General features: G+C 54.4%; 16 protein-coding genes across 16 annotated transcripts; 11 read left to right on the forward strand and 5 right to left on the reverse strand.

The window, feature by feature from the left end:
- Positions 1-102: 102 nt before the first annotated feature.
- BAUCODRAFT_27110 (uncharacterized protein) lies at positions 103-2,706 on the reverse strand (the record flags this gene model as incomplete). The annotated part of the gene is made up of 1 exon (XM_007681559.1): positions 103-2,706. One exon carries the CDS (start codon positions 2,704-2,706, stop codon positions 103-105), a length of 2,604 nt encoding a protein of 867 aa, XP_007679749.1.
- A 156-nt stretch (positions 2,707-2,862) lies between these two features.
- BAUCODRAFT_37679 (uncharacterized protein) lies at positions 2,863-4,129 on the forward strand. The gene is made up of 2 exons (XM_007681613.1): positions 2,863-3,609; positions 3,684-4,129. Exons 1-2 carry the CDS (start codon positions 3,091-3,093, stop codon positions 3,744-3,746), a joined length of 582 nt encoding a protein of 193 aa, XP_007679803.1. The 5' UTR covers positions 2,863-3,090; the 3' UTR covers positions 3,747-4,129.
- Positions 4,130-4,242: 113 nt separating this feature from the next.
- BAUCODRAFT_37681 (uncharacterized protein) lies at positions 4,243-5,710 on the forward strand. The gene has a single exon (XM_007681614.1). It carries the CDS (start codon positions 4,453-4,455, stop codon positions 5,296-5,298), a length of 846 nt encoding a protein of 281 aa, XP_007679804.1. The 5' UTR covers positions 4,243-4,452; the 3' UTR covers positions 5,299-5,710.
- A 719-nt stretch (positions 5,711-6,429) lies between these two features.
- BAUCODRAFT_37685 (uncharacterized protein) lies at positions 6,430-8,374 on the forward strand. Its single transcript, XM_007681615.1, has 3 exons — positions 6,430-6,644; positions 6,962-7,022; positions 7,079-8,374. Exons 1-3 carry the CDS (start codon positions 6,562-6,564, stop codon positions 8,243-8,245), a joined length of 1,311 nt encoding a protein of 436 aa, XP_007679805.1. The 5' UTR covers positions 6,430-6,561; the 3' UTR covers positions 8,246-8,374.
- BAUCODRAFT_125747 (uncharacterized protein) lies at positions 8,345-8,947 on the reverse strand (the record flags this gene model as incomplete). The annotated part of the gene is made up of 1 exon (XM_007681914.1): positions 8,345-8,947. One exon carries the CDS (start codon positions 8,945-8,947, stop codon positions 8,345-8,347), a length of 603 nt encoding a protein of 200 aa, XP_007680104.1.
- A 393-nt stretch (positions 8,948-9,340) lies between these two features.
- On the forward strand, positions 9,341-10,328 carry BAUCODRAFT_159522 (uncharacterized protein; the record flags this gene model as incomplete). Its single annotated transcript, XM_007681915.1, has 1 exon — positions 9,341-10,328. The coding sequence occupies exon 1, from the start codon at positions 9,642-9,644 to the stop codon at positions 10,326-10,328; it is 687 nt and encodes a 228-aa protein (XP_007680105.1). The 5' UTR covers positions 9,341-9,641.
- Positions 10,329-10,704: 376 nt separating this feature from the next.
- BAUCODRAFT_151181 (uncharacterized protein) lies at positions 10,705-12,369 on the reverse strand (the record flags this gene model as incomplete). Its single annotated transcript, XM_007681916.1, has 3 exons — positions 10,705-11,129; positions 11,184-11,947; positions 12,002-12,369. 3 exons carry the CDS (start codon positions 12,367-12,369, stop codon positions 10,705-10,707), a joined length of 1,557 nt encoding a protein of 518 aa, XP_007680106.1.
- A 660-nt stretch (positions 12,370-13,029) lies between these two features.
- On the forward strand, positions 13,030-14,196 carry BAUCODRAFT_76981 (uncharacterized protein; the record flags this gene model as incomplete). The annotated part of the gene is made up of 1 exon (XM_007681746.1): positions 13,030-14,196. The coding sequence occupies one exon, from the start codon at positions 13,030-13,032 to the stop codon at positions 14,194-14,196; it is 1,167 nt and encodes a 388-aa protein (XP_007679936.1).
- A 76-nt stretch (positions 14,197-14,272) lies between these two features.
- On the forward strand, positions 14,273-15,485 carry BAUCODRAFT_261947 (uncharacterized protein). The gene is made up of 5 exons (XM_007681917.1): positions 14,273-14,468; positions 14,873-14,965; positions 15,056-15,130; positions 15,186-15,295; positions 15,351-15,485. Exons 1-5 carry the CDS (start codon positions 14,337-14,339, stop codon positions 15,355-15,357), a joined length of 417 nt encoding a protein of 138 aa, XP_007680107.1. The 5' UTR covers positions 14,273-14,336; the 3' UTR covers positions 15,358-15,485.
- A 268-nt stretch (positions 15,486-15,753) lies between these two features.
- Positions 15,754-16,083, forward strand: BAUCODRAFT_125750 (uncharacterized protein; the record flags this gene model as incomplete). The annotated part of the gene is made up of 1 exon (XM_007681918.1): positions 15,754-16,083. The coding sequence occupies one exon, from the start codon at positions 15,754-15,756 to the stop codon at positions 16,081-16,083; it is 330 nt and encodes a 109-aa protein (XP_007680108.1).
- A 602-nt stretch (positions 16,084-16,685) lies between these two features.
- On the forward strand, positions 16,686-18,517 carry BAUCODRAFT_37694 (uncharacterized protein). The gene has a single exon (XM_007681616.1). It carries the CDS (start codon positions 17,172-17,174, stop codon positions 18,225-18,227), a length of 1,056 nt encoding a protein of 351 aa, XP_007679806.1. The 5' UTR covers positions 16,686-17,171; the 3' UTR covers positions 18,228-18,517.
- Positions 18,518-19,017: 500 nt separating this feature from the next.
- Positions 19,018-20,422, forward strand: BAUCODRAFT_262728 (uncharacterized protein). The gene has a single exon (XM_007681919.1). It carries the CDS (start codon positions 19,107-19,109, stop codon positions 20,346-20,348), a length of 1,242 nt encoding a protein of 413 aa, XP_007680109.1. The 5' UTR covers positions 19,018-19,106; the 3' UTR covers positions 20,349-20,422.
- BAUCODRAFT_151186 (uncharacterized protein) lies at positions 20,410-21,129 on the reverse strand (the record flags this gene model as incomplete). The annotated part of the gene is made up of 1 exon (XM_007681920.1): positions 20,410-21,129. One exon carries the CDS (start codon positions 21,127-21,129, stop codon positions 20,410-20,412), a length of 720 nt encoding a protein of 239 aa, XP_007680110.1.
- Positions 21,130-21,244: 115 nt separating this feature from the next.
- On the forward strand, positions 21,245-22,389 carry BAUCODRAFT_37697 (uncharacterized protein). The gene is made up of 4 exons (XM_007681617.1): positions 21,245-21,365; positions 21,452-21,478; positions 21,680-21,960; positions 22,033-22,389. The coding sequence occupies exons 1-4, from the start codon at positions 21,344-21,346 to the stop codon at positions 22,162-22,164; spliced, it is 462 nt and encodes a 153-aa protein (XP_007679807.1). The 5' UTR covers positions 21,245-21,343; the 3' UTR covers positions 22,165-22,389.
- A 37-nt stretch (positions 22,390-22,426) lies between these two features.
- Positions 22,427-24,009, reverse strand: BAUCODRAFT_568952 (uncharacterized protein; the record flags this gene model as incomplete). Its single annotated transcript, XM_007681921.1, has 4 exons — positions 22,427-23,312; positions 23,354-23,709; positions 23,810-23,897; positions 23,931-24,009. The coding sequence occupies 4 exons, from the start codon at positions 24,007-24,009 to the stop codon at positions 22,495-22,497; spliced, it is 1,341 nt and encodes a 446-aa protein (XP_007680111.1). The 3' UTR covers positions 22,427-22,494.
- Positions 24,010-24,271: 262 nt separating this feature from the next.
- BAUCODRAFT_77041 (uncharacterized protein) lies at positions 24,272-24,829 on the forward strand (the record flags this gene model as incomplete). Its single annotated transcript, XM_007681750.1, has 1 exon — positions 24,272-24,829. The coding sequence occupies one exon, from the start codon at positions 24,272-24,274 to the stop codon at positions 24,827-24,829; it is 558 nt and encodes a 185-aa protein (XP_007679940.1).
- Between the last annotated feature and the right edge of the window lie 18 nt (positions 24,830-24,847).

Raw genomic sequence — 24,847 nt, forward strand, 5'->3', positions numbered from 1 at the left:
TATCTACAAATGAAGCGTAAGCAATGCACGTAAGACCAGTGATTATCGCCTGGGATCTGCAAGACTGTCCTCGTTATACAAGCAGCGACCGTTATTCTTCTTTTAACCCAATACAGCATCATCCCACATACTCCCCACCTCATCCACTGCAGTCACCGCACTTCTCAATACCCGTGTACTCTCGGAAACCAGTGACGCCGTCGCAGTTTGCGCCCAACCTCGCCCATATTGCAATGTGTTTCCCGCAATCTCCATGTCACCATCAAGATCATACAAGTCAAGGTCATTCCAAGGATGAGTGTCCATATACGTAGAGTCCCCAAAAGCGTAATGGAATGCCACACCAAAACACCACGCCAAAGCCTCCCAGACCGGTCGCCACATCGGTTCGAATGGTCGGAGCAAGAGCGTTGGAATCACGAAGGGGAACATAGGTGCATCCGGGTCAACACCGAAGCCAATCATGGACTCGGCATACATGTGCCAGCAATAGTAGTGGCAAAGCACGCTTTCGATGGTGTACCAGAGCAGGAAGAGGACGACGGCAATGCCAAGCCGGGTCAACCGCACGCGGTACGGTAGGGAACGATCCCAGGTGTAGAAACATTCCTGGAACTCGGACCAGAGAGCGGCCCAGACGGAGGTGTGATATTTGCCGCCGCAGGTCGGACAGATGGCCTTGCCGTGCTTTCCGTTCGTCATGGTTCTTTTAAAAGTGGGAGTCGAGACTTGGACGTCGGCAGACTGCGCGACGTCGATTTTGTTCTCAACACGGCGCAGGCCATTGTCAGCGTCCTTGATGCTGGTACGTGCTGCGCGAAGATGCTTGTTCATTGCCTCAATGGCAAGTTGCTCCTGCCGACGATCTTTCTCTGCTTGAGTGGCTGGCGCCTTACTGTCGGCAGCGTGGAGCACGGCGTCCACCGCTTCTGTGATGTCGGTAATCATCGTTGGGTCGGTGGGGTCCGCACTTGGGTTGATGATGTTCTCGAGTGATTGGATGGTTGTCTCGCCGAATTGCGCATCATTCTGCGCTTTCACTTCTTTGAGCACGTCCGCGAGCGCCGACTTCGCGTGCATCGGCTCGCTGAACTCGCGTCTGAGATTTTCTGGAAGGGGGTCTTCGTCTAGACCGAGTGCAGCTGCTCCGGATGGAGTGCCGAATGCTCGGATGATGGTCGAGTCTGTAGCCTTCAGCAGCGGCCGCACATCAGGCAAAGGCTTAGGCGTATCAATCCAGGCGCCCGTGACCACTGGCGTTTTCGCGTCGTGCGTTGAATAATCGTGTGCAGGGGTGACATCGATGTCAGGCGTTACCAATTCGCCTTCCGGCATTTCATCCGCACCCTCTTCCGCCGCCATAGCTGCCGGCTCGTGCTTTCCGTTTGGTGCAGAACTCAGTTCTTGCACTTCGTCCCTTGTAAGTGTCTGAGTATTTCGTGAAGTAAGGTCCACAAGTTGATCTTGTGCAGAGGTGAATGGCTTAGCAGGCAGCTCCGGCGTACTCTTCGTCATCCGTGTGTCTGCGCTTGGTGCCTGCTCACCGCCCGCCTTTGGCTTCGCCGGACTCGGCGACAAGCTCGACACGCGCGCAAGTCTCTTAAGCAAGTTGTACGAGTCGTTCCGCTTGTGCGGAGGTCGTTGCACATTCACAGCTTCCGCTGTGCGATTCACCAGACCCACCGTTTCGGCGCCCTTGAACGTGCCATTCACGTCGCCGTTGGGTGGCATGTTCTCCTTGTTAGCGATCAGGCTACGTCGTCGTCTAGGCTGAGGTGCAGTATCACGAGAGGGCGCGGTCACAGGCCTCTTCTCTGTTGACTTAACCGCTGACTGCTCGAGAATTTGCTCCAGCGTGCGCTTTGCGACACCACGACGCTCGATGGACTCAATCTCTTTACGAGTCAGCTCGTCGACCTTGCGGTCTCGTTGATTCACAGCGGGTGTAGAGGCGAGTAGCGACGCGCTGGAGAAGTCATGGTCGTCAATGCCGAAATCGCTGTTGAGTGTCGTGTTCATATGTCCCATCGACGTTGGCGTTAACCCCGGCCTGCGTCGACGCATTGACGGCGGCGTGTCCTCGAGTGAGGCAGTCGGCTCGTCTGCGAGAGCATCCCAATCTTCATCTCCGGTGTACGCTGTCCTGTGCGGAAAAATCGCATCATCGTCCGCCTGTCGCGCATCTGGTGCAGCTTGCCCGTTGGCTGCTAGACCGTCCTCGTCGGCCGTTGCATCCTTCTCTCTGAGCCACTCCGGTCGCTTTCTAGCTCTCCTACCCCACTGTCTAGGAACGTTCAGCGGGGGCTCCAGCTCCTCGCTGCCCGCGCTTCGAGCTCTGTCTTTGCTCTGCGCAGTCTGCACATGGTTTGCCAGTTCGTCAGTATCGAGACGCTCCGCTAGTCTCCGCGGTCTCGGTCGGGCGTGTCTGAATGCTCGCTGCCCAGGCTTGATCGCATTGTTAAGGCGCTGCAAGTCCCGTTGATGCTGCAGTATTCTTCGGCCGAATTCATCAGTTTCGTTCTCCAGTGCGCTCAGGTCCGAATACGCAGAGCCTCCTGAACCAGAGTCCTGTGTCGTCCCGTCCTGGTTGCCAACCTTGTCCATCGCCGCCAGCGTACCCACTGCGCCAAGCGTGAAAGCGACTGATGCCACTTCAATGTTCTTCGAACTTACGTATAGCGACGGATGTTGTGCGGTTGCCAGCATCATGAACTCAGGGGCATGCTCACCAAAAGCATGCCGCGATTGTAGATAAGGTTGGATATGCGTGCGCGGCTGCAATGCAATGCGCGACGACGGATCGCTTGTTTCGTGCGCCCTGCGCGTCGGTCGCGTGCTACGATCGTCCAGATCCAATCACCGTCCACTAGGGTTCGAGCTTTCCAGATCCCCCTAGCCCGGAATGCTGGACCGCTGGCGAAATAGTGCTTGCTCGCATCATTCACTCCACATCTGCATCGGCAGGCACGAGGTGGATCGCTTGTGTGGCTGGACGCATTGACGCAGATCTGAGTCGCACCACTGCGGGGACCGGGAAGGAGTATTACGCTTGGAGATTGTGTCGAGCATATCGGCGACAAGGACGGAGCAATGTCGAACATCAACTGGCGAACGATCAACATCGATGCGCTCGATCCAGAGTCAGCGTACAACTTCGACCTCACGACCCTAACGCCAGCGGTACAACCAGTCTCGACATCCGACGTACAAACACTGTCAGGACAGATACGACAGCTTGTCCGAGGCGGCGATGCGGAAGGCGCGTTGAGGGGGGCGTTGGAGAATGCGCCCTACGGAGCGGATGACCAAGGGAAGCAAATACATCTCTCGACCGTGACCGAGGTCTTGGGGCAGATACGGCAGACCGAGATGACGCCTCTCTTGCAACGGATGTATCAATCAGAAGGTGGCAGCGAGCTGTGTGACACCCTGATGAAGTACTTGTACAAGGGTATGGCACAAGGAACATCGCATACAACAAACAACTCGGTACATGGCCGGAGCATGACACCGCAAGCTACTGGCTTCTCGCAGGCGGGAGGGCGGAGCTTTGGCGCGGCGGAAGGAGGGGGCCAGGCTATGAGTGTGTTTCTAAGCTGGCATGAAAAGGTGCGTTGAGGAGCTGTCCCTTCCGCAACAGGTGCGCCTAATGAACGCTAAAGCTAACTGTTCACTTGGTACAGCTTGTGGAGATGGTGGGACCAGGCAGCATTGTTCGAGTAATGTCAGACCGCAGGACGGTGTGAAGCTGGAATGGAGTGACAAGCCTTGACGTCCCACCCACTGACATTCCGGCGCGAGTAGTCTCAAACACTCTTCAATGACACTGTACAGCAGAGTCGATGTCGGCATCAGGCTGACAGACAGCAAGCATGAAAGTCTGCATCCTGTTACGGCTTAGCGCTGGTACATGATCTATGGTCGACTGGACACCGAGCAGTCATAGAGCAACTGCCGAGCACAGGCGAGAAGGTAGTTGATCACAGCTTGGTGTACACATTGAACAGCTGCAGAGCATAGCCGGCGGACGGAGATGCGACGGGAAAGGTACCATGTAGCATGAACCGGAAAGTCTATGCACATTACCGCTGATGGTGACGTTGCTCATATTGCCTTGACTGAAACCGAAAGTTGTTCTAAGCGATCGTCCAATGTGCTTTGGCGTCCAAGATGTTCCCAAAATCATGTGACAATGTAGAGGACTCCGCTGCACTACGGAACGCTTGCCGCTTGAAGAAGGCACGCAGATCCATCAACCGCTCAGCGCCACATAACCACTTTACATGCACATATAACCATTTCCGCAAGACCAGTCACAGGAGCCAAACGCCATCCGCATCCGAGGTCTCTGCGCTGTACTTGTAACACGTTGCACAAACTTGCGGGCGAGCCCACCATCATTCTCACATAGCGCTCGCTTCTAACAGTCACTCGTTATAGTGTATAACAGCTATGGCTACCAAAGCCGCCCACAAACGCTTGGCGAAAGAATACGCAACCCTCGCTGCCAATCCAGTCGAGTACATTACCGCCCACCCTTCCGAATCCAACATCCTCGAATGGCACTACATCCTCACCGGCCCACCCAATACGCCCTACCACAACGGCCAGTACTGGGGCACCCTCACCTTTCCCTCTGACTACCCCTTCGCCCCTCCCGCAATCCGCATGCACACTCCCAGCGGCCGCTTCCGCTGTAGCGAGCGCCTCTGCCTTAGCATCTCCGACTTCCACCCGAAAAGTTTCAATCCGGCGTGGGAAGTCTCGACGATCTTGCTAGGTGTGCTGAGCTTCATGACAAGCGAGGAAATGACGACGGGATCTGTTTCGGCAACGGAAGCGCAGAGAAAGGAGTTTGCGGCACGAACGAGGTGGTGGAATAGTACGGGTGGTGGGAGTACGAACCGGACGTTGAGCGGGCAGGCGCAGACTCAGGGGAGTAATAGTAGAGGATTTGGGGCTATCAAGGCTGGGGATGGTGGGAAGAGGTTTAGAGAGCAGTGGGCGGAGGAGGACGCTGCGAATTGGAAGTGGATTGAGGAGAATAGGATCGATCCGCAAACGGGCCAGAGTTTAGTGACAAAGCCTGCATCTCATTGTGCGCCGGAGACGACCGCTGCATTGCGGCAGAGAGCGAGTACCGGTCAAGCAGGTCTGGGTGCCGCGGTGGTAGGTGGCGGGCAGGCGGCACGGCAAGCAGGCCATGGGTGGTTAGGGCGGAATTGGGGTAAGGTGCTAGCTGGTGTCATCTTCATCTACGTCGTTGCGGCTCGGCTGTTAAACGATGTAAAGTCGTGAAGACTCAACCCCAGGGAAGGGCGTTCGTTGTTAGCGTGGAGTTTCGGCGAATTATATATGCTTCACCACAGTATCAGACACGGGCTCTGACGAAATAGGGCATGATGTGGCACGATATTACTGATGTTAATACGTATTGATGCAGCTATAGAGCAGCTAGCGAAAGCGCAATGGAGACCAGGCAAGGGTTGCCGTTCTCCGCGACAGAGTCATCACCATCACCACCGTCCATGCAATCCCAGCAGGAACGCCCAGTTTGCGACGAAGCGCTCACAGACGACGACCACGACGACCGCCCTTTCTCCTCGTGCTGTCGGAAGGAGTCGGCGTCACGTCCTCGATACGGCCGATCTTCATGCCGGAACGAGCCAATGCGCGCAGAGCAGACTGTGCGCCTGGACCTGGAGTCTTGGTGCCGTTGCCTTGCCACAATGTCAGCATTTGAGATTGGGTTGCACAAAAACGACGCTTGATACATACCACCTGTAGCCCTAATCTTGACATGCAGCGCCGTGATACCGAGTTCCTTGCAGCGCTGAGCCACATCCTGCGCCGCCAACATGGCAGCATATGGAGAGGACTCGTCACGGTCGGCCTTGACCTTCATACCACCAGTCACACGGCTGATGGTTTCGCGGCCACTGGCAATCACCCAGGTTAGCCTATGAACCATATGCAGCCATGTATATCTCTCATCGCCTGCCAAGCCCGACTGTTGCTGGCTCATTGGGAGGAGTTTAGACGTACGATAGGTCGGTGACGTGAACGAAGGTGTCGTTGAAGGAGGCGAAGATACGTGCGACACCGAAGACGAGCTCGCCTGTATGGTTCTAGTCAGTTGATGCTCGTGAGTGACTGGTAGTTGTGATGGAGGGCGCACCTTCGCGTGCCTGCGGGCCCAATTGAACGTTCTCTTGCGCACCACGCTCGACCTTCCTCTTGGGTGCCATGACTGCTGTATTATCAGAGATTACTGGATGTCGGCTCTCGTGTCGTTGATCTCGAGCGAACAAATTCAGTGTGGGCTGAAAGTTCGTCGGCGAAATGTTTCGCCAAGGCCGGGTGTATGGTCCGAGCGTGTTCGCTTGAAGCATCCAATTTTCGCGACATTCGTCAACTTTATCCTCGATGGCACCGCAGACTAGCAGTCATGTGTGACTCACAGGAAGTGCGAACCTCCTAGAGACTGACAGCAGACCCGGAGTTAGTGCTCCTTGGGAGCTCGTATCTCACGCATGCTTCAGAGCTGGTCAGACATCGACCATGTGTGACGCAGTAGTTGGCATTATCGGCATGGGCGACATGGGGAGGATGTACGCGAGAAGGATCAGTCAGGCTGGATGGAGGTGAGTCCGAGGAGATTACGGGAGGCGCTCACCTTTGAGCCTGCAATACGGTACGTACGAACCCACCGCCACCTTCTCCTCCCTCGCTGCACTGATGACTTGAGTGCATTTGGCTCGAGTATGGCCGTCTTGGCACCAGCTGCATCATCTCGAAGCGGTTGACCGAGCGGCTGTCACTGATGTAAAATCTCAGCTACCTAATTAATTTTGTCTGACACGCATCCCCCGCTACTATTCGTACTTGCCCTTGACGTTCTGGAGCAAATACTGATTGTGTTGCAGGTCAAGCCCTTTGTCCGACACTGACGTGCTGTCAGAGTACATGCTTGCGACGTTCCCGATAAGCTTGAGGCGCTCAGAGCCGAGTACGCGGACAATGTAGGCCCGTGTCATAATCAAGCCTGCTGTAGACGCGCGTGCTGAAAGGTAGGCAGAGTAACGTCTCCATTCTTGACAGCGGACATCTCGTATCTCGTAGTTCAGATTGGATTATGTATGCTGTCGAAGCGAAGAACATTGATGCTGTTGTCGCCGCTTACGGTCCGTCCACCAAGATTGGTGCCGTTGTCGGCGGACAAATATCGACAAAAGCACCAGAGATTGCAGCTTTCGAGAGGCATCTGCCGAGTGACACGGAGATCGTATCATGTCATTCGCTACATGGGCCTGGCGTTGACCCAAAAGGCCAGCCACTTGTGATCATCAACCACCGCACCTCCGAAGGGTCGAAGGCGGTAGCGTTGGTCGAACGCATACTCTCATGCTTCAAGTCCCGGACCGTACACTTATCAGCAGAGGCTCACGACCGCATCACAGCGGACACGCAAGCCGTCACTCATGCGGCCTTCCTGAGCATGGGTGTTGCATGGCAGGCCAACAATCAATTTCCCTGGGAGCTGCCCCGCTACGTTGGCGGGATTGAAAACGTCAAAATCAACCTAATGATGCGTATATACAGCAATAAATGGCACGTCTACGCCGGCTTAGCCATCCTCAACCCGGCTGCCAAGCAACAAATCCGACAGTATGCCGAATCCGTAACGGCGCTCTTCACATTGATGATTGGTCGACAGCGACAGGAGCTCGTCGAGCGCGTCTATGCCGCACGAGCCGCTGTCTTCGGCAAAGCACTCAAAGACGGCGAGGAGCTTCTGCTGCAAGATGACCTCCTTGAGCGCTACAGTCTGCGCACGCAACCCACGCAGCGTGTCCGCAATAATCACCTTTCGCTTCTGGCCATGGTGGACTGCTGGTCGCAGCTGAACATCAACCCTTACGATCACATGATTTGCTCGACGCCCTTGTTCCGTCTCTGGCTTGGAATTACGGAGTACGTTTTCCGCAATAAGGATCTGCTTGACGAATGTATTGAGACGGCTTTGGAAGATACATCGTTCCGCGCAGACGACTTCGAATTTGCGCATGCCGCACGCGGTTGGAGTGAGTGTGTTGACTTAGGGTACATGGACGCCTACCGGTTGCGGTTTGAGAAGATTCAGAGGTATTTTGAGCCGAGGTTTGAGGAGGCAAACAAAGTGGGTAATCAAATGATGCAGGTCATCGAGGAGAATCTGAGGCAGAGAGGACATAAGGCTGAGTAGGTCTTACGAATTGAGTTATGGCACGGTCATCATTACACAAAGTAGATGAGAAGCCCTCAGGCAGCTAGACTAGCCCACCTGTCGAATGCAAATACCTAATCATACCAGCGCAAAATCACGAGTCTGTACAACTACAGCGAACCCTCTCGGTGCCGGTTCAGTCACGCTCCGCCTGTTCACCATAAGGCCCTCGAAACTCTTTAGCCCGTGCTCCGGCGTGTTTGATGGACCGCGTGGAACTTCACCCAGGCTGAGCTTACTCAAACACAGACAAACATTGCTGGGTAACGCAGATTGCCTGCTTTCGCTTCCCAACCAAGGACTTGCGGTCAAGCTTTTCGTTGTCGTTGTCACTCTGTGGTGATTGAGCTGGTTGAGGGTGAAAGCATGCATCGTCTTCGTATAACTGGGGAGCGTTCCTCCTGTCGGTGACTCGAGTTGAAGCCTGGTGTGGTTATGCATAAGCTTCGAGTAACTATGAACTCTGCCGAGGAAGTTGTCTCTCAGCTCAATAGCCTCGCTTTGCGATCCATCGTCTGAAGATTCGTCTCCGCCATCTTCGTTACTGCCCGGTATATGTCCACTGAAGAGCCGTGGAAGGCGTCTGTGGACATGGTCATGTTGTGAAGGAGGTAGTTGGGTTGATCTCCTACGTGAGTGACCAAGGCGGATATCTATGTCCGTACCCGGAGGGAGAGACATTGTAAGTCTAGGTAAGATTCCGTCAGCGCATTCCACCTTGCTCGATGGTGGTCCAGCCGCAGATGCTTTCCGTACCCAGAAATGGTAGCGTCGCATATGCAATAGAAGCTATAGTGCGTCTGCGAAGATCAGGCGTCTTGCTGAGTAGATTGTGCTCCGTGGCAATACGTGTGTCCTTCTTTGCCTCGCCGTTCCATCACTACGGATAGCACAGCAAGCCATTGCCGTCGTTGTCGCAAGTGGCTGCCCTGAAATCCTTTGTTCGAGAAATAGTGGCGTCATACAGGCTGTCGTACTTGCGGAGTCCTCTGCTACCTTTGTTGCAACCAGTAATAGCTGTAGGCCTTGCTTGCGAACAATGAACGCTCCCAGCCTCCGCGAAGGGCGGCCCGTGCCATGGTGTCACATTCCAGATCTGAATGCGGCAGGAATGTCGACGTTGCTGGAGCGCCCGGCCTTGAACAGCGCTGGAAGGCAGATCCTGCATTAGACCAGACGAATGGCACAGCATGTCGCATCTTGAGAGGACGCATGCGTTGTCGAGACGACTCTCGCAAGCATGCAATGACCAGTAAGTCAGGTTCTCCGACTTGTTTCTCTTCCCTTCTCTCGTCTATCTCACACTGCATCACTACCGTACTTCCTCTGGCAGCGTTAGCATAGTTGACCTCCACCAAACAACACCACATCCGTGATGCAGCTCTTCATCGCAGCATTCGTGCTCACTGCCGTACGAGTCTTCGCCTCACCAGCAGCGGTCACCCTCCGCAGCGTTGCCGCCTCCACGGTACTTCCAGCTGCCCTTCCAGCATGCGCCGAGCCAGCCCTCCTCGCGGCAATCCAAGCTTCCGGCTGCGCCGCGTCCGATGCCCAGTGCATTTGCTTCAAGCCGACCGTAATCTCGTCTCTAACCGCCGCAATCCAGAGCGCATGTTCGCCGGCAGACCAGGCCGCAGTTGTCGCTTTTGCTTCCACTTATTGCGGAACCGCCGCGGGCTCCGCGTCTGGAGCCGGAGCGTCGGCGGCTCTGGCGAGTGTGACAGCCACCACGGAGGTCGCAGTGACAGCCACAAGTCAAGTTTCAGGGACAGCCGGCGCGCTGACAGTGGCGAGCATGCCGAGTGACATTACCACGGAAGCCGCCGCACCGACGCCAACAGGATCCCTCGTGACGGATACAAGCTCGTTGTATACTACCACAATAACAAGTGCTATGGAAATGCAGAACAGCACAACCACCACCACGACCACGCATAGCTCCACGGCGAAGCCGACAAATGGGACATACATAGGTGCGGCAGACCGTGTAACTGGTTTGAGCGGTCTGGCAGCGGTTGGCGTCGCTGTAGGAGCCATCGGTCTTGGGTTTGCGGAATTCTGAGGTTTGGAAAGGCTGGTTCTTGGAAGTCTATCATCGTTCATTCTTGGTAGCCACATAGCTGTTTGACCGGAGCATCTGCGAGTTACTTTAGCGTCATAGTGAAAGTCAGATGTAATGGAAAAGGTGCAAGATTCAGCAGAGCGGTTCAATCGTGACTTCAAGTCCGTTAACCCTGTCAGTAACAAGCATATCCCTACCTGCTGCAAGTCACCTGTATTCGTATGTTCAAGCTGTAACCGGTCTGCAAAGGCGGCGTGTGCTCTCTTAGTGTGAAGCGAGTGCAGAGGCTCCCTACAGTCCTTAGTCCAGAAAGCGCCATCGTTAAAAGCTACGCTATCATTACAGCATCGAGCGAGGTATCACCGGCCGCTGGGTTTCACGTAACATACATACCAACCTTCACCCCGTTCCAGCTACACAGAGTCACAGCGAGTTTCTCCCTCCACGGCTCACTGTCCCTTGCTTCGATGTGCCTAAAGCTCTGCATCAAGCGAACGGTGACATAGTACGTCTCAGTCAACGCATACTGCTGCCCAAGGCATACTCTGGGCCCGCCACCGAAGGGCAGGAAGCCCCAACTTGGGCGAAGATCGGGGTCAAGCCACCGATCTGGGTTGAAGGATTCAGAATCCTGGCCGAAGATACTGGGCTCGCGGTGCATGCTGTACATATTGTACGATGCGACCGTACCCTTGGCACAGAACAGAGGCTCGGTGCCGTCTTTGCCACCGCCGTGAGGGAGAATGGTATCTTTGATAGCAAGCTTCGGAAGCATTGGGACTGGAGGGTAGAGACGTAGAGCTAGAAAACGGTCAGCTTCCACAGCTGGCATAGGTTAAAGGGGCGACTCCTCACTTTCTTGCGCGCAGTACTTGAGATACTTCATATTCCGCAGCTGCTCGTACGTCGGTAGCTCACCATGCAACTCATCGACTTCGGCTTGTAGCTTCTTATAGACCTCGGGCTCCCGCGCCAGAACGAACCACAGCTCACTTAGCAGACTTGCTGTCGTGTCGCGTCCTGCTAGGAGAATGTTGAGGCACTCGTCGCGGACTCGGGTGGAGTCGACTTCTTCGTGCTTGGCGAGTTCATCCAGAAACACGAACTTGCCGTCTTCGCGCCGATGCTTTTTCTCACCGATCGAGCCCAGCGTAGAGTTCTTGATTTTCATAGCCTGCTCGACGTACTTGTCAACGAACTTGTGGCTCTCGCTGATGGCCTTTTCAGCTTTAGGATGACGCCACAGCTTGTACAACCTGCCGACTCGAGTGCGGAGAGCCCCATCAACCATGGCGTACTCAAAATGGTTCACGAAGTCTAAGGCTTCTTCGTCTTTCTCCCCGAGTGTGTCAGTGCTGCTGCCGAAGAGTAGCTCGGTTGATGAGTCTATTGTAAGGCAGTGGAAAAGATACTGCAAGTCGACAGTCTTGCCGTCAGCGGGTATGCGAGCCACCAGCTTGTTGACATGACCTTCAAACTGAGCCAGGTCAGTAATTTGAGATTTCTCAAAGGTGGGCCTGAGCATAGCACGACTGTGGGACCAGAAAGCACCGTCGGTCGTGAAAATGCCATCTCCGAGCAGCGAGCCAAAGGCTTCCTGGCGAAGTGTCTTGTTCTCCCTTGGATGCGACGTCAACTCTGCCTCCAACGTACAAGCGGCGCAGCACACTCACCAGTCATCGAACTTGGTCGCCAAGAGCGCCTTGATGTTCTCCGGATCGTCGGTGAAGATCACGTTGCGTCTCGCGGTGTAAAACATGAACGTTCTGCCATGTTTTCGAAACAAACTGTTGAAGAAGTCTAGGAGTCGCTTGTTATTGTGCGCGCTGAGTGCTCGGAACATGAACGTGAGCCCGAAGTAATCCGTAGCCATAACCGAGGAGGGGCCATAGCAGCCGTGTGCCTTCTTGAAGCGTTCGTGTTGGAAACGCTGCCGAACATGCTGCACGAGGCGGTAGCCAACATACGACACAAGCAAGAACAACACGAGAGGCCATGCATAGCCGCTCTGTAGGCTCGAAACGCCTGCAGTCTTCGCCATCTGGGCTGAGTCCTGCTTGAGAACGTGCGACGAGCCCTTCTGGTTTACGATAAGATACCGACGGCCGTAGGAATTATATCTACACTACCTCAACATCCGGAAAGTGCACGAAGGATGAGCGCTCAGCTGACGAAGGATGCCGATGCTGCAATTGATGGCTGTGCCGCACGGTGGCGCCAGCTCTGCAGCTGCGGAAGCCAATCAACGCAGCTTACGGGAGCTGATGGTGTTAAAGACAGGCCTCGCATCGCTTGCTCGCGCTCGTATAGCTGCCACGATGCTCTCGGCCGTCTGGTTACTCTACGTTCATCGTGTCGCCTTCTGAATGGATGGTACTCTGATCATGTTGCGGGAAGGAGCACGGCCTATGGCGTTTCTCTTCCGTCTCCGTCTCCGACTCCGACGGCCTTGGCGTTGACCTCACCTGAGCGTTCGCATCGCTTTCGCTAACCGGAGATAGGTAGGTACTTTCGTTGACTGCTGTTCTTCCACCGCTGTAAGAGCCAGGACTGTCCCTTTTCTAGATCTTCGATGCGTCTGCAAGTGTGCCTTCAACTGCAGCACATACAACAAACGGTATCAAAGCCAACACTGTCCTTGAGATTCGGGGCGTCTGCCGTCAAACGTAGCCTTCGCACTTCTGCACAGTTACGGTCCGGGATGACAGCTCCTTTACTGCACGCCGTAATTTCATCGCCCACATCACCGCAGACTGCCCCGGCCGATGTTGCTTCGAAAGCTCACCATAATAAGAAAGGCGTTGGGTACATCAACCCATGGCCATCATATGCCGAGCGCAGTGCGCTCTACATGTTCCGCAAGATCATATATATGCGGCTGAGCGGTAAATGGAAAGATCCGGACACTACACCACCGACGGTACCCATCCGAAAGCCGGAGTTTCTGCCCACCAGAGAGACAGACCGCTTAAGAGCAACATGGCTCGGCCACGCATGCTATTACGTAGAGTTTCCAGGCGGTCTGAGAGTACTGTTCGATCCAGTGTTCACAGCCAGGTGCTCGCCCCTGAGCTTTATGGGCCCGAAAAGGTACACAGAGATGCCGTGCCAGATCCAGGATCTCCCGTACATCGATGCTGTGGTCATATCACATAATCACTACGACCACTTGTCGCATCCGACTCTCAAGGCAGTTGTTGAGCAGCACCCTAGCGCCAGGATCTTCGTTCCACTTGGTAATAAACCATGGTTCAAGCACATGGGCCTCCGCGATGATAATGTCACGGAGATGGACTGGTGGGAAGAAAAGGAACTTAAGCTTTCAGCTGCAGAGCATAACGACCCCGACAACAAACCTGATGATATCCTGGCCACCATTGGGTGCCTGCCAGGCCAGCATACCTCCGCTCGTACTGCCTTCGACAAAGCACATACGCTCTGGGCATCGTGGTCTATCGCTTCCGGTGGGAAGAAGGTATGGTTTGGCGGCGACACTGGCTATCGGACTGTTCCAGAGTTGCCACCAGACGAATTTGATTACAGCGAGAAGTATGCAGACCTGCCTCACTGTCCAGCTTTCAAGCAAATTGGTGAGCATCGTGGTCCGTTTGATCTCGGTCTGATTCCCATCGGCGCGTATGACCCGCGCTTCATTATGTCGCCCATGCACGCCAACCCGTACGATTCTGTCAACATATTCGTCGATACAAAGTGTGAGCGGGCGATGGGCATCCACTGGGGCACTTGGGTCCTTACGAGCGAGGAGGTGCTGGATCCTCCTAAGCTGTTGAAGCAGGCACTCAAATGGAAAGGCCTGGAGCAGAACTTGTTTGAGACTTGCGATATTGGCGAGAGCAGAGAGTTCTAAGCTTAACGTCGCATCCGCTTGAAACGAAAACCCTGTTGTTTGCCACGGACTGCATGCAACAAGGGAGTCGCGGCTTCCGACCACTCATTCAGCGTCCACCCAATCCATAGCCACGCGTCTCTCGATGCAGTTGTGGTGCCATGAGGTCTGGTTACACCGAGGAAGAATTCAAAGGCATAACAGAAACAGCACTCTTCGAACCCTTGATGCTGGTGTATGGTCCCCTACAACTGCTTCTGCTACACCGGCTTAATGCTACGAGGTATTTCGCGGCTTTCGAAGCGGCCTTGGCTTCGCCGCAAAATTTCCGCACACATCGTTCGAAGAATATCCTTCCAGCTGTCTCCTCCCAACAAGACAAGCAGAGAGCAGCGACGTGTGATCGGTAGCTCTACTCGAAGGCAAGCAGCAAGGGCAACGTGATGGCGACATCTCCGGTACGATCGAAGCAAATAATAGGCCCGCTGGATCTTGTCTTTGGCTGATAATTGCGCATCTTAGGCTCAGGGCGCGCCGCTGCCGTACCCAGCTATACAGCTAGCGAACACTCCACTATCCCAGATGACGGACCTGGAACCAATCAACCTTAACTACATGTCGACTATGCCTGCGGTACGTCCGAAATGATCGGCAAGTCCGATGTCTCTTGTTATAGGCTGACAGTTGTGCTTCTTAGGCTTTCGTCGCGCCCCTCTCGTATTCGCCAGTGCTGTTGGAGCCATTGAAGCCGGAGCTTCGCACCCTTCTCGAACCAATGCCTACGCTTATGGTAAGCTCGTGTCGGGTGATCTTCCTGTGCTTGGCTGAATATGAGACTCGACAGGGCCCGTGCGCGCCGCTGTCGTACTTGCCAATGCAGCAACCAAGCATCTCGGTCCTGGAGATGACGGAGCCGGAGTTTCTCAGCTTCCTCAATATGCCTCCTACGCTTTCGGTATGTTCGAATTGGTCAATATTCCTATGTTTAGCTGATTGTGAGACTTCGAAAGGACCCGTACACGTCGTTGCCATATCTGTCGACGCAGCAACAAAGCAAGTCGCTCTTGGAGATGACGGAGCTGGAGTTTCTCGCCCTTCTCAACATGCCTCCCACGCTTCCGTTATGTTCGAGACGAGCAATCTTCCCGTGCCTGGCTGACTGTGAGATTCATCAGACTTTGAACGCGCCGCCAACACCGCCGCTCCCGCCTCGTCTCTCCCTCCTCGGCCTTCCAGAAGAGCTCAGCAATTACATTTACAAGCTCGCTGTTATCAAAGATCCAGCAATCAATCCAGGTCAGCCGAACATGAGCATGGCGCCAGCCGTGATACACGTTCACGCTTGGTCCAGCCGAATTTGTTACAGTGAGCCCGGCCTGCTCCGGGTGTGTCGCAAGATCCGTTTCTCTTCCGAGGGCGTTCAAGTACTTCTTCACCTTGAACAACTTCGTTATCGAAACTCAGCTCGACAATCTGACCGTCACAACCAAGTGGATCCGCAGCGTGATCAGTTGGGTGGGAAGAAAGCAGCCTTTCCGCACGGTCAGTTTCAACTTCGATGAGGCATCGATCAAGAACATGAACCATACCCGCAACCTAGCCCTTCTGTTATACGACAAGCAGTTCAAGGCTGTGTCGAGGGCTGAGGCCAACCTGCCCGGCCCGGGGTGGGTATACAACTCATCCAATGACCGGGGCAAGCTGGTGTGGACCCGTCTCAGCAAAAAGCACCACGATCGCATGCAAGATGTCATGTACACCATGATCAAGCTAGGCAAGAAGGCTGTGCGCGAGCGCTGGAGCCGGCAACAGCTCACGGCCAGAATGAACCTTTGCCTTGTGCGCTTCAAGATGAACACGAGGCACTGGGTCAAGTCACCTAAGTGGCAGGCTACGCTGGTGCTGTAAACATCGTCTACTTGGTCGTCGCCTTGCCGTCCGCCGGCTGCATGGACCATGTTGTAACTGCGATGCCAACGGTTGTGCCACAACTCCAACGAAGATTCAGTGCTATTACGGTGAGCGCGTTGGAAAAGCGTGCTGCGTTGCTACTATGGTGAGGAAGGTTGGATATCGTGCTGCGTTATTGATTCGTGTTGTACCTAACAGTCTTGGGGTGCATCCCTACATATTGCTATCTGTATACGCGAGATTCCAGATTTGTAAATCTCTCCGTACCATTATTGTGCGTTGTAACCACACTGGGGTGTACGATGCAGACCAAATCATCGTAGCCAAGCGACATGGTCTGTGGCAAACCGTAAAAGGCTTGCTACCTTCTGCAGCTCACCGTGCGTTCCAACGCGTTCACACATCGTATCACTAGCTTGCATCGTACTGTACCCGTTTTTCGCAACGTGCCACCCTCTCTTCAGTCTTGTCCTTGCACGACAGCTACCCCAATATTCTGTATATGGGCATTCGTTGCTGTGTTAGTCATGAGACACGTACTGACGCAGCGCGGCATGAATCAGCCGCCATGCAAAAACCCTGTCAACGAGCACACAGGGAAGAAAATGAATACTCAGATGAAATGGTGCTCTCGAGATCTGTAAATTTAGCGTCACACAGCCCAGCCGGTCGTAGACAGCGCGTATAATGAATACACGACTACAACAAGAAGGAGGTGCTGGGCTGCAAATGCGGCTACAGCACGAGTTGCTGGGAATGCTTCGACGGATGGCGTGCGAGCGTGGCGATAGCGTTATAGTCCATCTTTTAATGGTCGGAAGAACCGTAGCTCCATCCTGTCGCCGTTCGCGAGGCATCTAGGGTTCCACACGCCCGCCAACACCGCCGCAAACGGCGTTGAACAGACTCTGTGCCAGCAATGAACAGCCACTGCATAAATCTGACTCTTGCGCCATCTCTACGCTCGTCAACGCCGCCCCAAACAAGGAATAGCGCGTTTGCCAGAAGTTTCTGCACAAGCTCGGAGCTTTCCCTTTCGACGTTTGAGCGAAGCATCGCACATTGTAAACCAAAATCAGCGCAACATGTCTACATTTGAGGGTCTGGTGGCTCCTCCACGACTCCTGGGCCAGCACCGGATCGATCACACTAAGCTGCCGCATCTGCATGACATCGAGCAGGTCATCAATCGCCAGTCGCATAAGCGGGTGCCGGTGGACCCATCGATAGGCACCATGCTCCTACTCCACGGACTCTCCAACGACCATTTGCAACCCATCAACCAGGTTCGCTCATTTGACCATATTCAGTCCGTGAACCTTGCCTCGCTGCCGCCAGCCGTTCGTGAGAGGAAACTCTGGACGCTGATGGCCCGTCATCGCCCTACCCCCACCAACCCTCTCCCTGATCCACCGACTGAGGACAACGAGCCGGAACAGCCAAAGACCGGAGATAACATGGAGCTATTCGATATCTTAGTCTTGCCTAGAGAGATGCGTGACCACATCTACGAGTATGCCGTTCGCTTTGAAAACATCCAGCGCTTCGGTCACTGGTCCTACGCGTGCAAGGTGCCAAGTATCATGCATACCAACCACCAAATCCGCCGAGAAGCGATGGAGACATACCTCCCCAACAACATCTTCGAGTTTCGTTGCGATAACGAGCGGATAACGCTGTCCAAGTGGCTTCTCAGTATGCAGGCCATGGCATCAGTGTGTGGGAAAGGCATCGAAATCTTCAAGGACGTCCGTTTGCATCTCATCCGCAACAAGATCTCTGAGACCCTTAGGGACCTCAAGGTTTTGGCCCACCTACTGCGGACCAGCGCCACACGAGCGGTCGTGGTCAAAACCGGTAACACTTTGCGCCCGAACGATGCAAGTTACCGCGAGACACTGCTCGATCTTGCCAATTACAAGAATCAAGGTTATAGCATCTTCGTGCTCACCAGTCAACACTACGTCCGCGTTTGTGAGGCCATTGATGCAATCCTCAGACTCGGTATGGAAGCATGCAGGCTTAAGGTGTCTCAGAACAGGCTGGAAGCACAGCTCGAAGACGAGGTCAAGTGGCAGTTGCGTCTTCGACACACCACATCCAGCAAGCGAGACAACCTGGTCCGCCCTCCTAGGCCTTGAAAGATTTGACGCAATAAGCAGTGAAGTGAGGCTCACGAGGTCCGCAGTCCAGGTCGGCATAGCAAGTCGAAGCGGAATTTCGCGAGTCTTGGCTTCCTGTGGTCATATACGAGGCCGCATCACATTCACGGAGGTGTCAGACAGGTCGAGCACAAAAAGCTAGGGCGGATGGAGAGCAGAATGCGTCAATGGTTACGCGCGGCATGCAGAGTCACTATAGCAGCAGCTGCTTCAGTACTAACGCAACTCACATCAATTCCTTTATCTTTCTCCACTATCCCAACCAGTGTATCTCGCAAGTCAGTCATGCTCCTCGTACGGTAAACTAGCAGGAAGCTCGTATGGCAACAATGCCATGCTCAAGTCACGCTATAATTATGGGAACGTATTCTCAAACAGTCTTCCTAGCAGAAGTGTATGTCAAGGTATTGTCGATGCAAATGGAACCATACTGCCTTTCGTAGCTGAAGCGAAGCCAATGGCTTTCCTACAAACGAAAGAGTGAAGTCGAACACGGCTAATGGTTTTGCCGTCCCGAAAGTCTTTTCTGTCTGCCGGAAGGCACTCCCGAAAAGCTCCGCTCTTCATGCACTCCACATAGCCAGGCAGAGCCGCAAGCCATGCAGCTCTCTCCCGAATATGACATCCGAATTACAGTCGCTTTGTGGCGTGGCGAGCATGTCGGTTTTCTAGATGCGTAGGTCAACTTTCCTTGCTGTTGTTTTGTACATACTGCTAGTACTGTCTATGATCTTCGTCTCCCTTCTCATTGCCAAGTACTTCATCACCGGCCAAATTTCCCTCTCCGCCAAACTGTTCGATTAGCGAGCGCCATATCACTACTAAAAGCACCCAATCCAACGCCATCAGATCGACGGCATGGCTGGGTTCATACAGAAGGGAGCGAAGAATATCCTTTCCAAGCAACCGCAAGATATTGTCATACTCTCCGCTCTACGGACGCCCGTGACGAGAGCGAAGAAAGGAGGCTTCAAAGATGCATATGACCACGAACTCCTCGCCCACGTCCTAAAAGCGACACTGGCAGCTAATCCGAAGCTCGACCCGAGCCTCATACAAGACATCCATATCGGCAATGTCCTCTCCGAACTCGGTGGCTCAAAAGCAGGCCGAATGGCCGCCGTCCACGTCGGCTACCCTGAGACCGTTGCTTTCCAGACAGTGAACAGGGCATGTTCGAGCGGCTTAAGCGCAATCACGAGCATAGCGCATGCGATCGCAGTAGGACAGATCGATGTCGGCATCGGAGGCGGCATGGAGAGCATGACGCGGAATTACGGCAGTCGGGCTATTCCCACACAACTCTGGAAAGAGCTGAAGGAGAGCCCGGTGAAGGACGCGCGAGATTGCATCATGAGCATGGGGCTTACGGCGGAGAACGTTGCGGAACGGTACGGTGTCAGACGGCAGGAACAAGACGAGTTCGCGGCGCGGAGTCATCAGAAAGCCGCCAAGGCCCAGAAGGAAGGCCTCTTTGACAAGGAGATTGTGCCGGTGACAACGAGGTGGCACCCGAACCCCGAAGTTCCGGAGACAACCGAGGAGATCACAGTAACGAAAGATGACGGGATCCGGCCAACCAGCACACCCGAGAGCCTGGCGAAGATGAAGCCTGCTTTCAAGGAAGATGGCACAGCGACCGCTGGTAACAGCTCACAAGTGTCCGATGGCGCCGCAGCAACCCTACTCATGCGCCGCTCGACCGCGAATCAGCTAGGTCTCACAGACAGCATTATTGGTAAATGGGCCGGCACGTCCGTCATCGGCTGCAAACCAGACGAGATGGGTATTGGCCCAGCATTAGCCATCCCGAAACTGCTCGACTACACTGGCGTCTCGACATCAGATATTGGGCTTTGGGAGATCAATGAAGCATTCGCCTCACAAGCCATTTACTGCGTCCGAAAGCTTGGTATCGACATCGAGAAGGTCAACCCGAAGGGTGGCGCCATCGCGTTGGGCCACCCTTTGGGTGCAACAGGCGGGCGGCAATTGGCGACTTTGTTGCCGGAGATGGAGAGGCAAGGTGTCGAAATGGGCGTCGTGAGCATGTGTATAGGCACAGGTATGGGCATGGCGAGTCTGATCGTTAGGGAGTGAGGAAGCAAGCATGGACATCTGCGAATACTTTCGTTGTGACAAGCGAACCTGTACAGTGTAACTAGGCAGAGCACTCGTGTTGCCTCGGTGCCAGAGCTGCTTTTTTCTTCTTGTGCTTCTTCTTCTTTGTAGCGCTCTTGTTGAGCAATTCATCGAGGTAACTGCCTGTCTTCTGCCGCTTGGCGGGCACGGTAGGCAAGACTCTCGGAGCATGCGCGGTAGAATCCTTCTCTTCATCCTCAAGTGCCTGTAAGCTCTCACTTCCTGCATCAGGTTCCGCCGTCTGCACTAACGCCTGTACAACGGAGGACTTCTGCTTGCGCGACTTGAAGCTCGCGGTCCGTCCCCTGTTGTCGTCCTCGTCCTCGTTGTCATCGTCCACCTTGCGTGCGGCTCCTTCTTCCTTCTTCGGCTGAGTAGCTAACGGTTTGTATTTCGCCATGCCCTGGCCTTTCTGCTTTTCGAGCGTCTTTCTCCGCTCCGCCGCAGCTTTCCTTCCCAGCAGCTGCTCCATCAGCTTGTCATTAGTGGCGAGCCTCCGCTTCTTGAGACCACCAAGTATACCAATCTCGTCATCCTCTGCTTTTCGCTTGGAGCCAATGCCCGACAGCTCGTCCATGCCTTCCAAATCATCGTCCATCTGAGACTCATCGACAGGCTTCGTGCCTTCCGTTTTGGGAGGCAGCCATGACTGCACGATGCGTTGGCTGCGCGCTAGAGCTACATTCTGCCGATTCAATATGATGTCTGCCAGATCAGCGGCGGACTTTTCGGCCGCCATCTTGGCCTCCCGACAGCTCTGGAAATTGTGCGATAGAGATGATCGAATCGAAGGTGCCAGTGCTTGGCATTCCCGTTCCACCGCAGCCACTGCATCCTCGACCAAGCGACTATACATTGTTCAAGGACTGCTTTGCACCATGCAATGACACAATACGCACCTTCATTAATCGACTCTCCCTGTTTGTCTCGGGCTCCCCGTTATCTACAGCGAGATGTCTGACAAGGAATTCGGTGGTACGTGAACACGCGCACATTGCGCCCTCCTCACTATGCTGCCTGCTCGTGCCTTCCATAACCGGGTTGCTAACATAGTCACCTAGGGAACGATGATTTGTCGCTACCCAAAGGTATACATGATACCTCTCTCATTTAACCAAGCAACTACAATTGACCACGCTGCGCTGCTATCACCATGCCCAGCAAACCTAGAGCTGTGGGCTCTTATCGCACCAGCAGAGGCCATGTCTACCTCTCCTCTCACTTCCGCGAAGACTATGAGAAAAGCAGAAAGCAAGCAAGAGATCGTATGCTGACTCGTCACGCCATAGCGACCGTCCAGAAGATCATAAACGAAGTCCTCTCGTCACCATCGATCCAAGGCGATGTTCCTCAGCCAATGACTTTCGCCAAAGAGACGCGCGACCTGCTGATCGAATGCTGCGTCGAGTTCATCACCATGCTCAGTTCTGAGGCCAACGAAATTGCGGAGAAGGACGCCAAGAAGACTATTGCGTGCGAGCACATCACCAAGGCTCTCGAGGAGCTCGGCTTCGCAGAGTATGTACCTGAGTTACAGAGTGTGGCGGAGCAATTCAAGAGTACCCAAGGTGTAAGTCGTCGGCAGTAGCCGTTGCGATGTGCTATGTCGACGCCCAAGCAGTCTAACTCCATAAACTTGTAGGGACGCGAGCGAAGGCAAACCAAGATCGAGCAAAGCGGGCTCAACGAAGAGCAGCTGATCAGAGCGCAAGAGGAGCTGTTCAGAAGCGCTGGGGAGAAGTATCAAACCATCGCTTCACCAACCGAAGGCTGAAACGCCCGGGTATGAGTGCATGCGAAGTCACGATGAGACGACGAATTACTGTGTAGCGTGGCGCTACGGTGTACGGCAGCAATTTGATACCCCTGGGATGGGCTGGAGTCATGAAAACGTCGCGAACTAAGTCCATATAAAAAGTGGCGCTGCCGATGGCGCGATGGCAAGCTCATCCGCCAAGATGTAGAACAATCACAGAGCAGCTTCAAGGAGACACCTACCTGACCGTGTAATCATCACAAATGAGATTCGTGACAATAATGATGTGAACACTGATCGTTCGTTCCTCATTTGCTGCAGTAAATGCCCACGCATTGCTCAATCAGGTCATAAATCATGGTGCGCGCCTTCTTGCCTTAGCGATGCCGGCCTGGATCCAGTAGGCGAGATAGGCGAAACTGGCGAGATGGGTGAGTGCGGTGCATCATCCCTGTCGTCAAAGTGGCCCGTTGCTACGGAAAGCTGATTTGACACAGCACTACGTGGCATTGTCGCAGACGCCGGCGTGTCTCGTGGACCTCGCGGCTCCTGAGGTGAGTGTGAGTGCTCGTATCGCAAGCTTTCATCATCCTCGGCTGTTGATACCCGGACGTCGCTGTACTGCGGTTGCTTTGCCGAAGCTGAGACTGGCGGCTGGTACGGTACTTCACTTACACTGACATCTCCTGCTGCAGCTGCTGGTAAGAACGGTGCTGCCGAGCGCATGGCGCGTAGCTCCTGTGGCTCCATGATCGCCCTGCCATAGCTCTCGTTACCTCTCTTTTCGTTCATGAGGACTGCGTCGTACGGACCACCTGCACCACGGCTTTTCCGGCGCTTTGAGAAAACCAAGAATGCAGCAATCCCACCTAGAATGAGGGGCACGCCCAAACCGATCCCAATTCCGATGCCGACCTTTTCGCTTTTCATCAAGCCGGCCTTCTTGCTGCCGGCGACTGCAGTGCTCGTTGCAGCGGATGCACCAGTAATGCCAGTCGTAGATAATGGTGCAGCACCTGGCGAGGCACCTGTGACGATTGCGGATCCTCCAGTTCCTGTCGCAGTCGGCACGGAGGCAGCCGCTGCAGACGTGACCGCAGACGTCAATGTAGGCCCTGACGCAGAACCTGTTGCCACCGCAGCGGACACTGTGAGAATCCTGTAAGCTACAGACGCTAGAGAAGCTCAAGACAAGCCACTCAGTTACCTTGATCAAGATGTATTGTCGTGGCGCTCAAAATGCTCGTATACCCATTTGATTGCGCGGCAGACGTGCAAAACCGTGCCAGGAAGGACTCGGCCTGGTAGACTTGCGAGGCGTTCCTATTGCAGCTTGTACTCGTGCATGACTGAACATAGTTCAGGCTTTCGGTGAGATTCCCGCAATAGCATTGGTCGTCGAGTGGTCCACCAGTGCAATCCAGTTGGTACAACAAAGATGTGGAGACATAGCCAGGACCTGCTAAACATTCTTTCTCGCATGCAGTGAGGTTGCCGCTTCTGTACTCGGGATCCAGCGTCATGTCGCCGAACGCATATACCCTTGCCCATATTCCCAAAGCGCTGCTGGTGAGTAGCAACGACAGCATCATAGTGCGGGCCAAGGTGGTGCACTAAGAACAGAAGAAAGACTTGATCAAAGAAGGGTTCCTGTGCAACTTACCGCGGGAGGAGATCATACTCAACCAGGCGAGGCTGACGGGCGCGAGGCTGTGTCGTTGGTGAGGTTCGCGTCAGATTGTGGCCCCAAGCTCAAAATAAATGTTTCAGCCGCGCCCTCTTACGTGCAGCCAACCAGTGGATATCCTCGCCTTGGTCAAGGTAGCGACTTGCAACAGACCATTCGTGATACTTGTCTGTCATGGTGACCGGTGCGATAGATCCACAGAGAAGGCAACAATAAGGTATGTTGCAATGTTACGTGTACGCTTACTTGTACGAGTCGAAAGCTTTGCTATGCTACTCTCCGCTTGGTGATCAGACGGCTGCTGGAACAGGAAGGATGCCGCGCTAGGTGACTAATCCGAGAACGCGCTAAGGCAGAATATTTACCTCGATCGGATGGCTGATTGTTATGCGTACCAATAGCTTTGCAAGCCTGCTGAGGCAGAGCAGAATGTCAACCATGATCACCGTCCGGGAACGAGCAGCACGTGATGTCGACGAATGCGTAGAGCTACTTGAATTGGTTTACCAAAGAGATGGTTATCCCGTACAGGGAACCGCGAACGCTGTTTCCTTCTTGACTGGCGAGTCCACATGGCGAGCTTGGGTTGCCGAAGAGCAAGGCCGTATTGTCGGTCACATTGCCGTGAGCAGTCCTAGCAATGACGATCTTGCAGTCGCATTGCATAGGTCAATCTACGGCAATCAGGCCATCGCTGTGCTTGAGAGACTGTTCGTTCACCCTACCGCCCGCGGTTGCGGCGCAGCCAGTGCACTTATGCAAACGGCGCAGTCGTACGGCGCGAGCAAGGGTCAGCGTCTTGTTCTCTTCGCTTTGATCAAAGATCGGAACGCCATCCGGCTGTATGAGCGGCTGGGCTGGCGCAACTTCGGGACGGCATTGTACAATTATGGGAATGGCAAGCAGATGGATGCCATATGCTTTTGTACTCCTCAGCTTCAGGCAGACGTTGGTATACCTCCTGGCGAGAGTACTGCCGCAGTAGTCCAGCTGTAGAGCGTACATAAGGTTCGT

Source organism: Baudoinia panamericana (assembly GCF_000338955.1).
Source record: "Baudoinia panamericana UAMH 10762 unplaced genomic scaffold BAUCOscaffold_12, whole genome shotgun sequence".
NCBI classification, from domain to species: domain Eukaryota; kingdom Fungi; phylum Ascomycota; class Dothideomycetes; order Mycosphaerellales; family Teratosphaeriaceae; genus Baudoinia; species Baudoinia panamericana.

Excerpts from the sequence above, each read along its gene's own strand:
- BAUCODRAFT_37681 (XM_007681614.1), top strand. The coding sequence starts at position 4,453 with ATGGCTACCAAAGCCGCCCACAAACGCTTGGCGAAAGAATACGCAACC.
- BAUCODRAFT_261947 (XM_007681917.1), top strand. The coding sequence starts at position 14,337 with ATGAGGTCTGGTTACACCGAGGAAGAATTCAAAGGCATAACAGAAACA. Across the intron at positions 14,469-14,872 it reads ATGCTACGAGGTATTTCGCG|GCTTTCGTCGCGCCCCTCTC; the intron begins GCTTTCGAAGCG and ends TGTGCTTCTTAG. Across the intron at positions 15,131-15,185 it reads ATATGCCTCCTACGCTTTCG|GACCCGTACACGTCGTTGCC; the intron begins GTATGTTCGAAT and ends AGACTTCGAAAG.
- BAUCODRAFT_37679 (XM_007681613.1), top strand. The coding sequence starts at position 3,091 with ATGTCGAACATCAACTGGCGAACGATCAACATCGATGCGCTCGATCCA. Across the intron at positions 3,610-3,683 it reads TTCTAAGCTGGCATGAAAAG|CTTGTGGAGATGGTGGGACC; the intron begins GTGCGTTGAGGA and ends CACTTGGTACAG.
- BAUCODRAFT_37685 (XM_007681615.1), top strand. The coding sequence starts at position 6,562 with ATGTGTGACGCAGTAGTTGGCATTATCGGCATGGGCGACATGGGGAGG. Across the intron at positions 6,645-6,961 it reads ATCAGTCAGGCTGGATGGAG|AGTACATGCTTGCGACGTTC; the intron begins GTGAGTCCGAGG and ends ACGTGCTGTCAG. Across the intron at positions 7,023-7,078 it reads GAGCCGAGTACGCGGACAAT|AGTAACGTCTCCATTCTTGA; the intron begins GTAGGCCCGTGT and ends AAAGGTAGGCAG.
- BAUCODRAFT_37697 (XM_007681617.1), top strand. The coding sequence starts at position 21,344 with ATGTCTGACAAGGAATTCGGTG. Across the intron at positions 21,366-21,451 it reads GTCTGACAAGGAATTCGGTG|GGAACGATGATTTGTCGCTA; the intron begins GTACGTGAACAC and ends ATAGTCACCTAG. Across the intron at positions 21,961-22,032 it reads AATTCAAGAGTACCCAAGGT|GGACGCGAGCGAAGGCAAAC; the intron begins GTAAGTCGTCGG and ends ATAAACTTGTAG.
- BAUCODRAFT_262728 (XM_007681919.1), top strand. The coding sequence starts at position 19,107 with ATGGCTGGGTTCATACAGAAGGGAGCGAAGAATATCCTTTCCAAGCAA.
- BAUCODRAFT_37694 (XM_007681616.1), top strand. The coding sequence starts at position 17,172 with ATGTCTACATTTGAGGGTCTGGTGGCTCCTCCACGACTCCTGGGCCAG.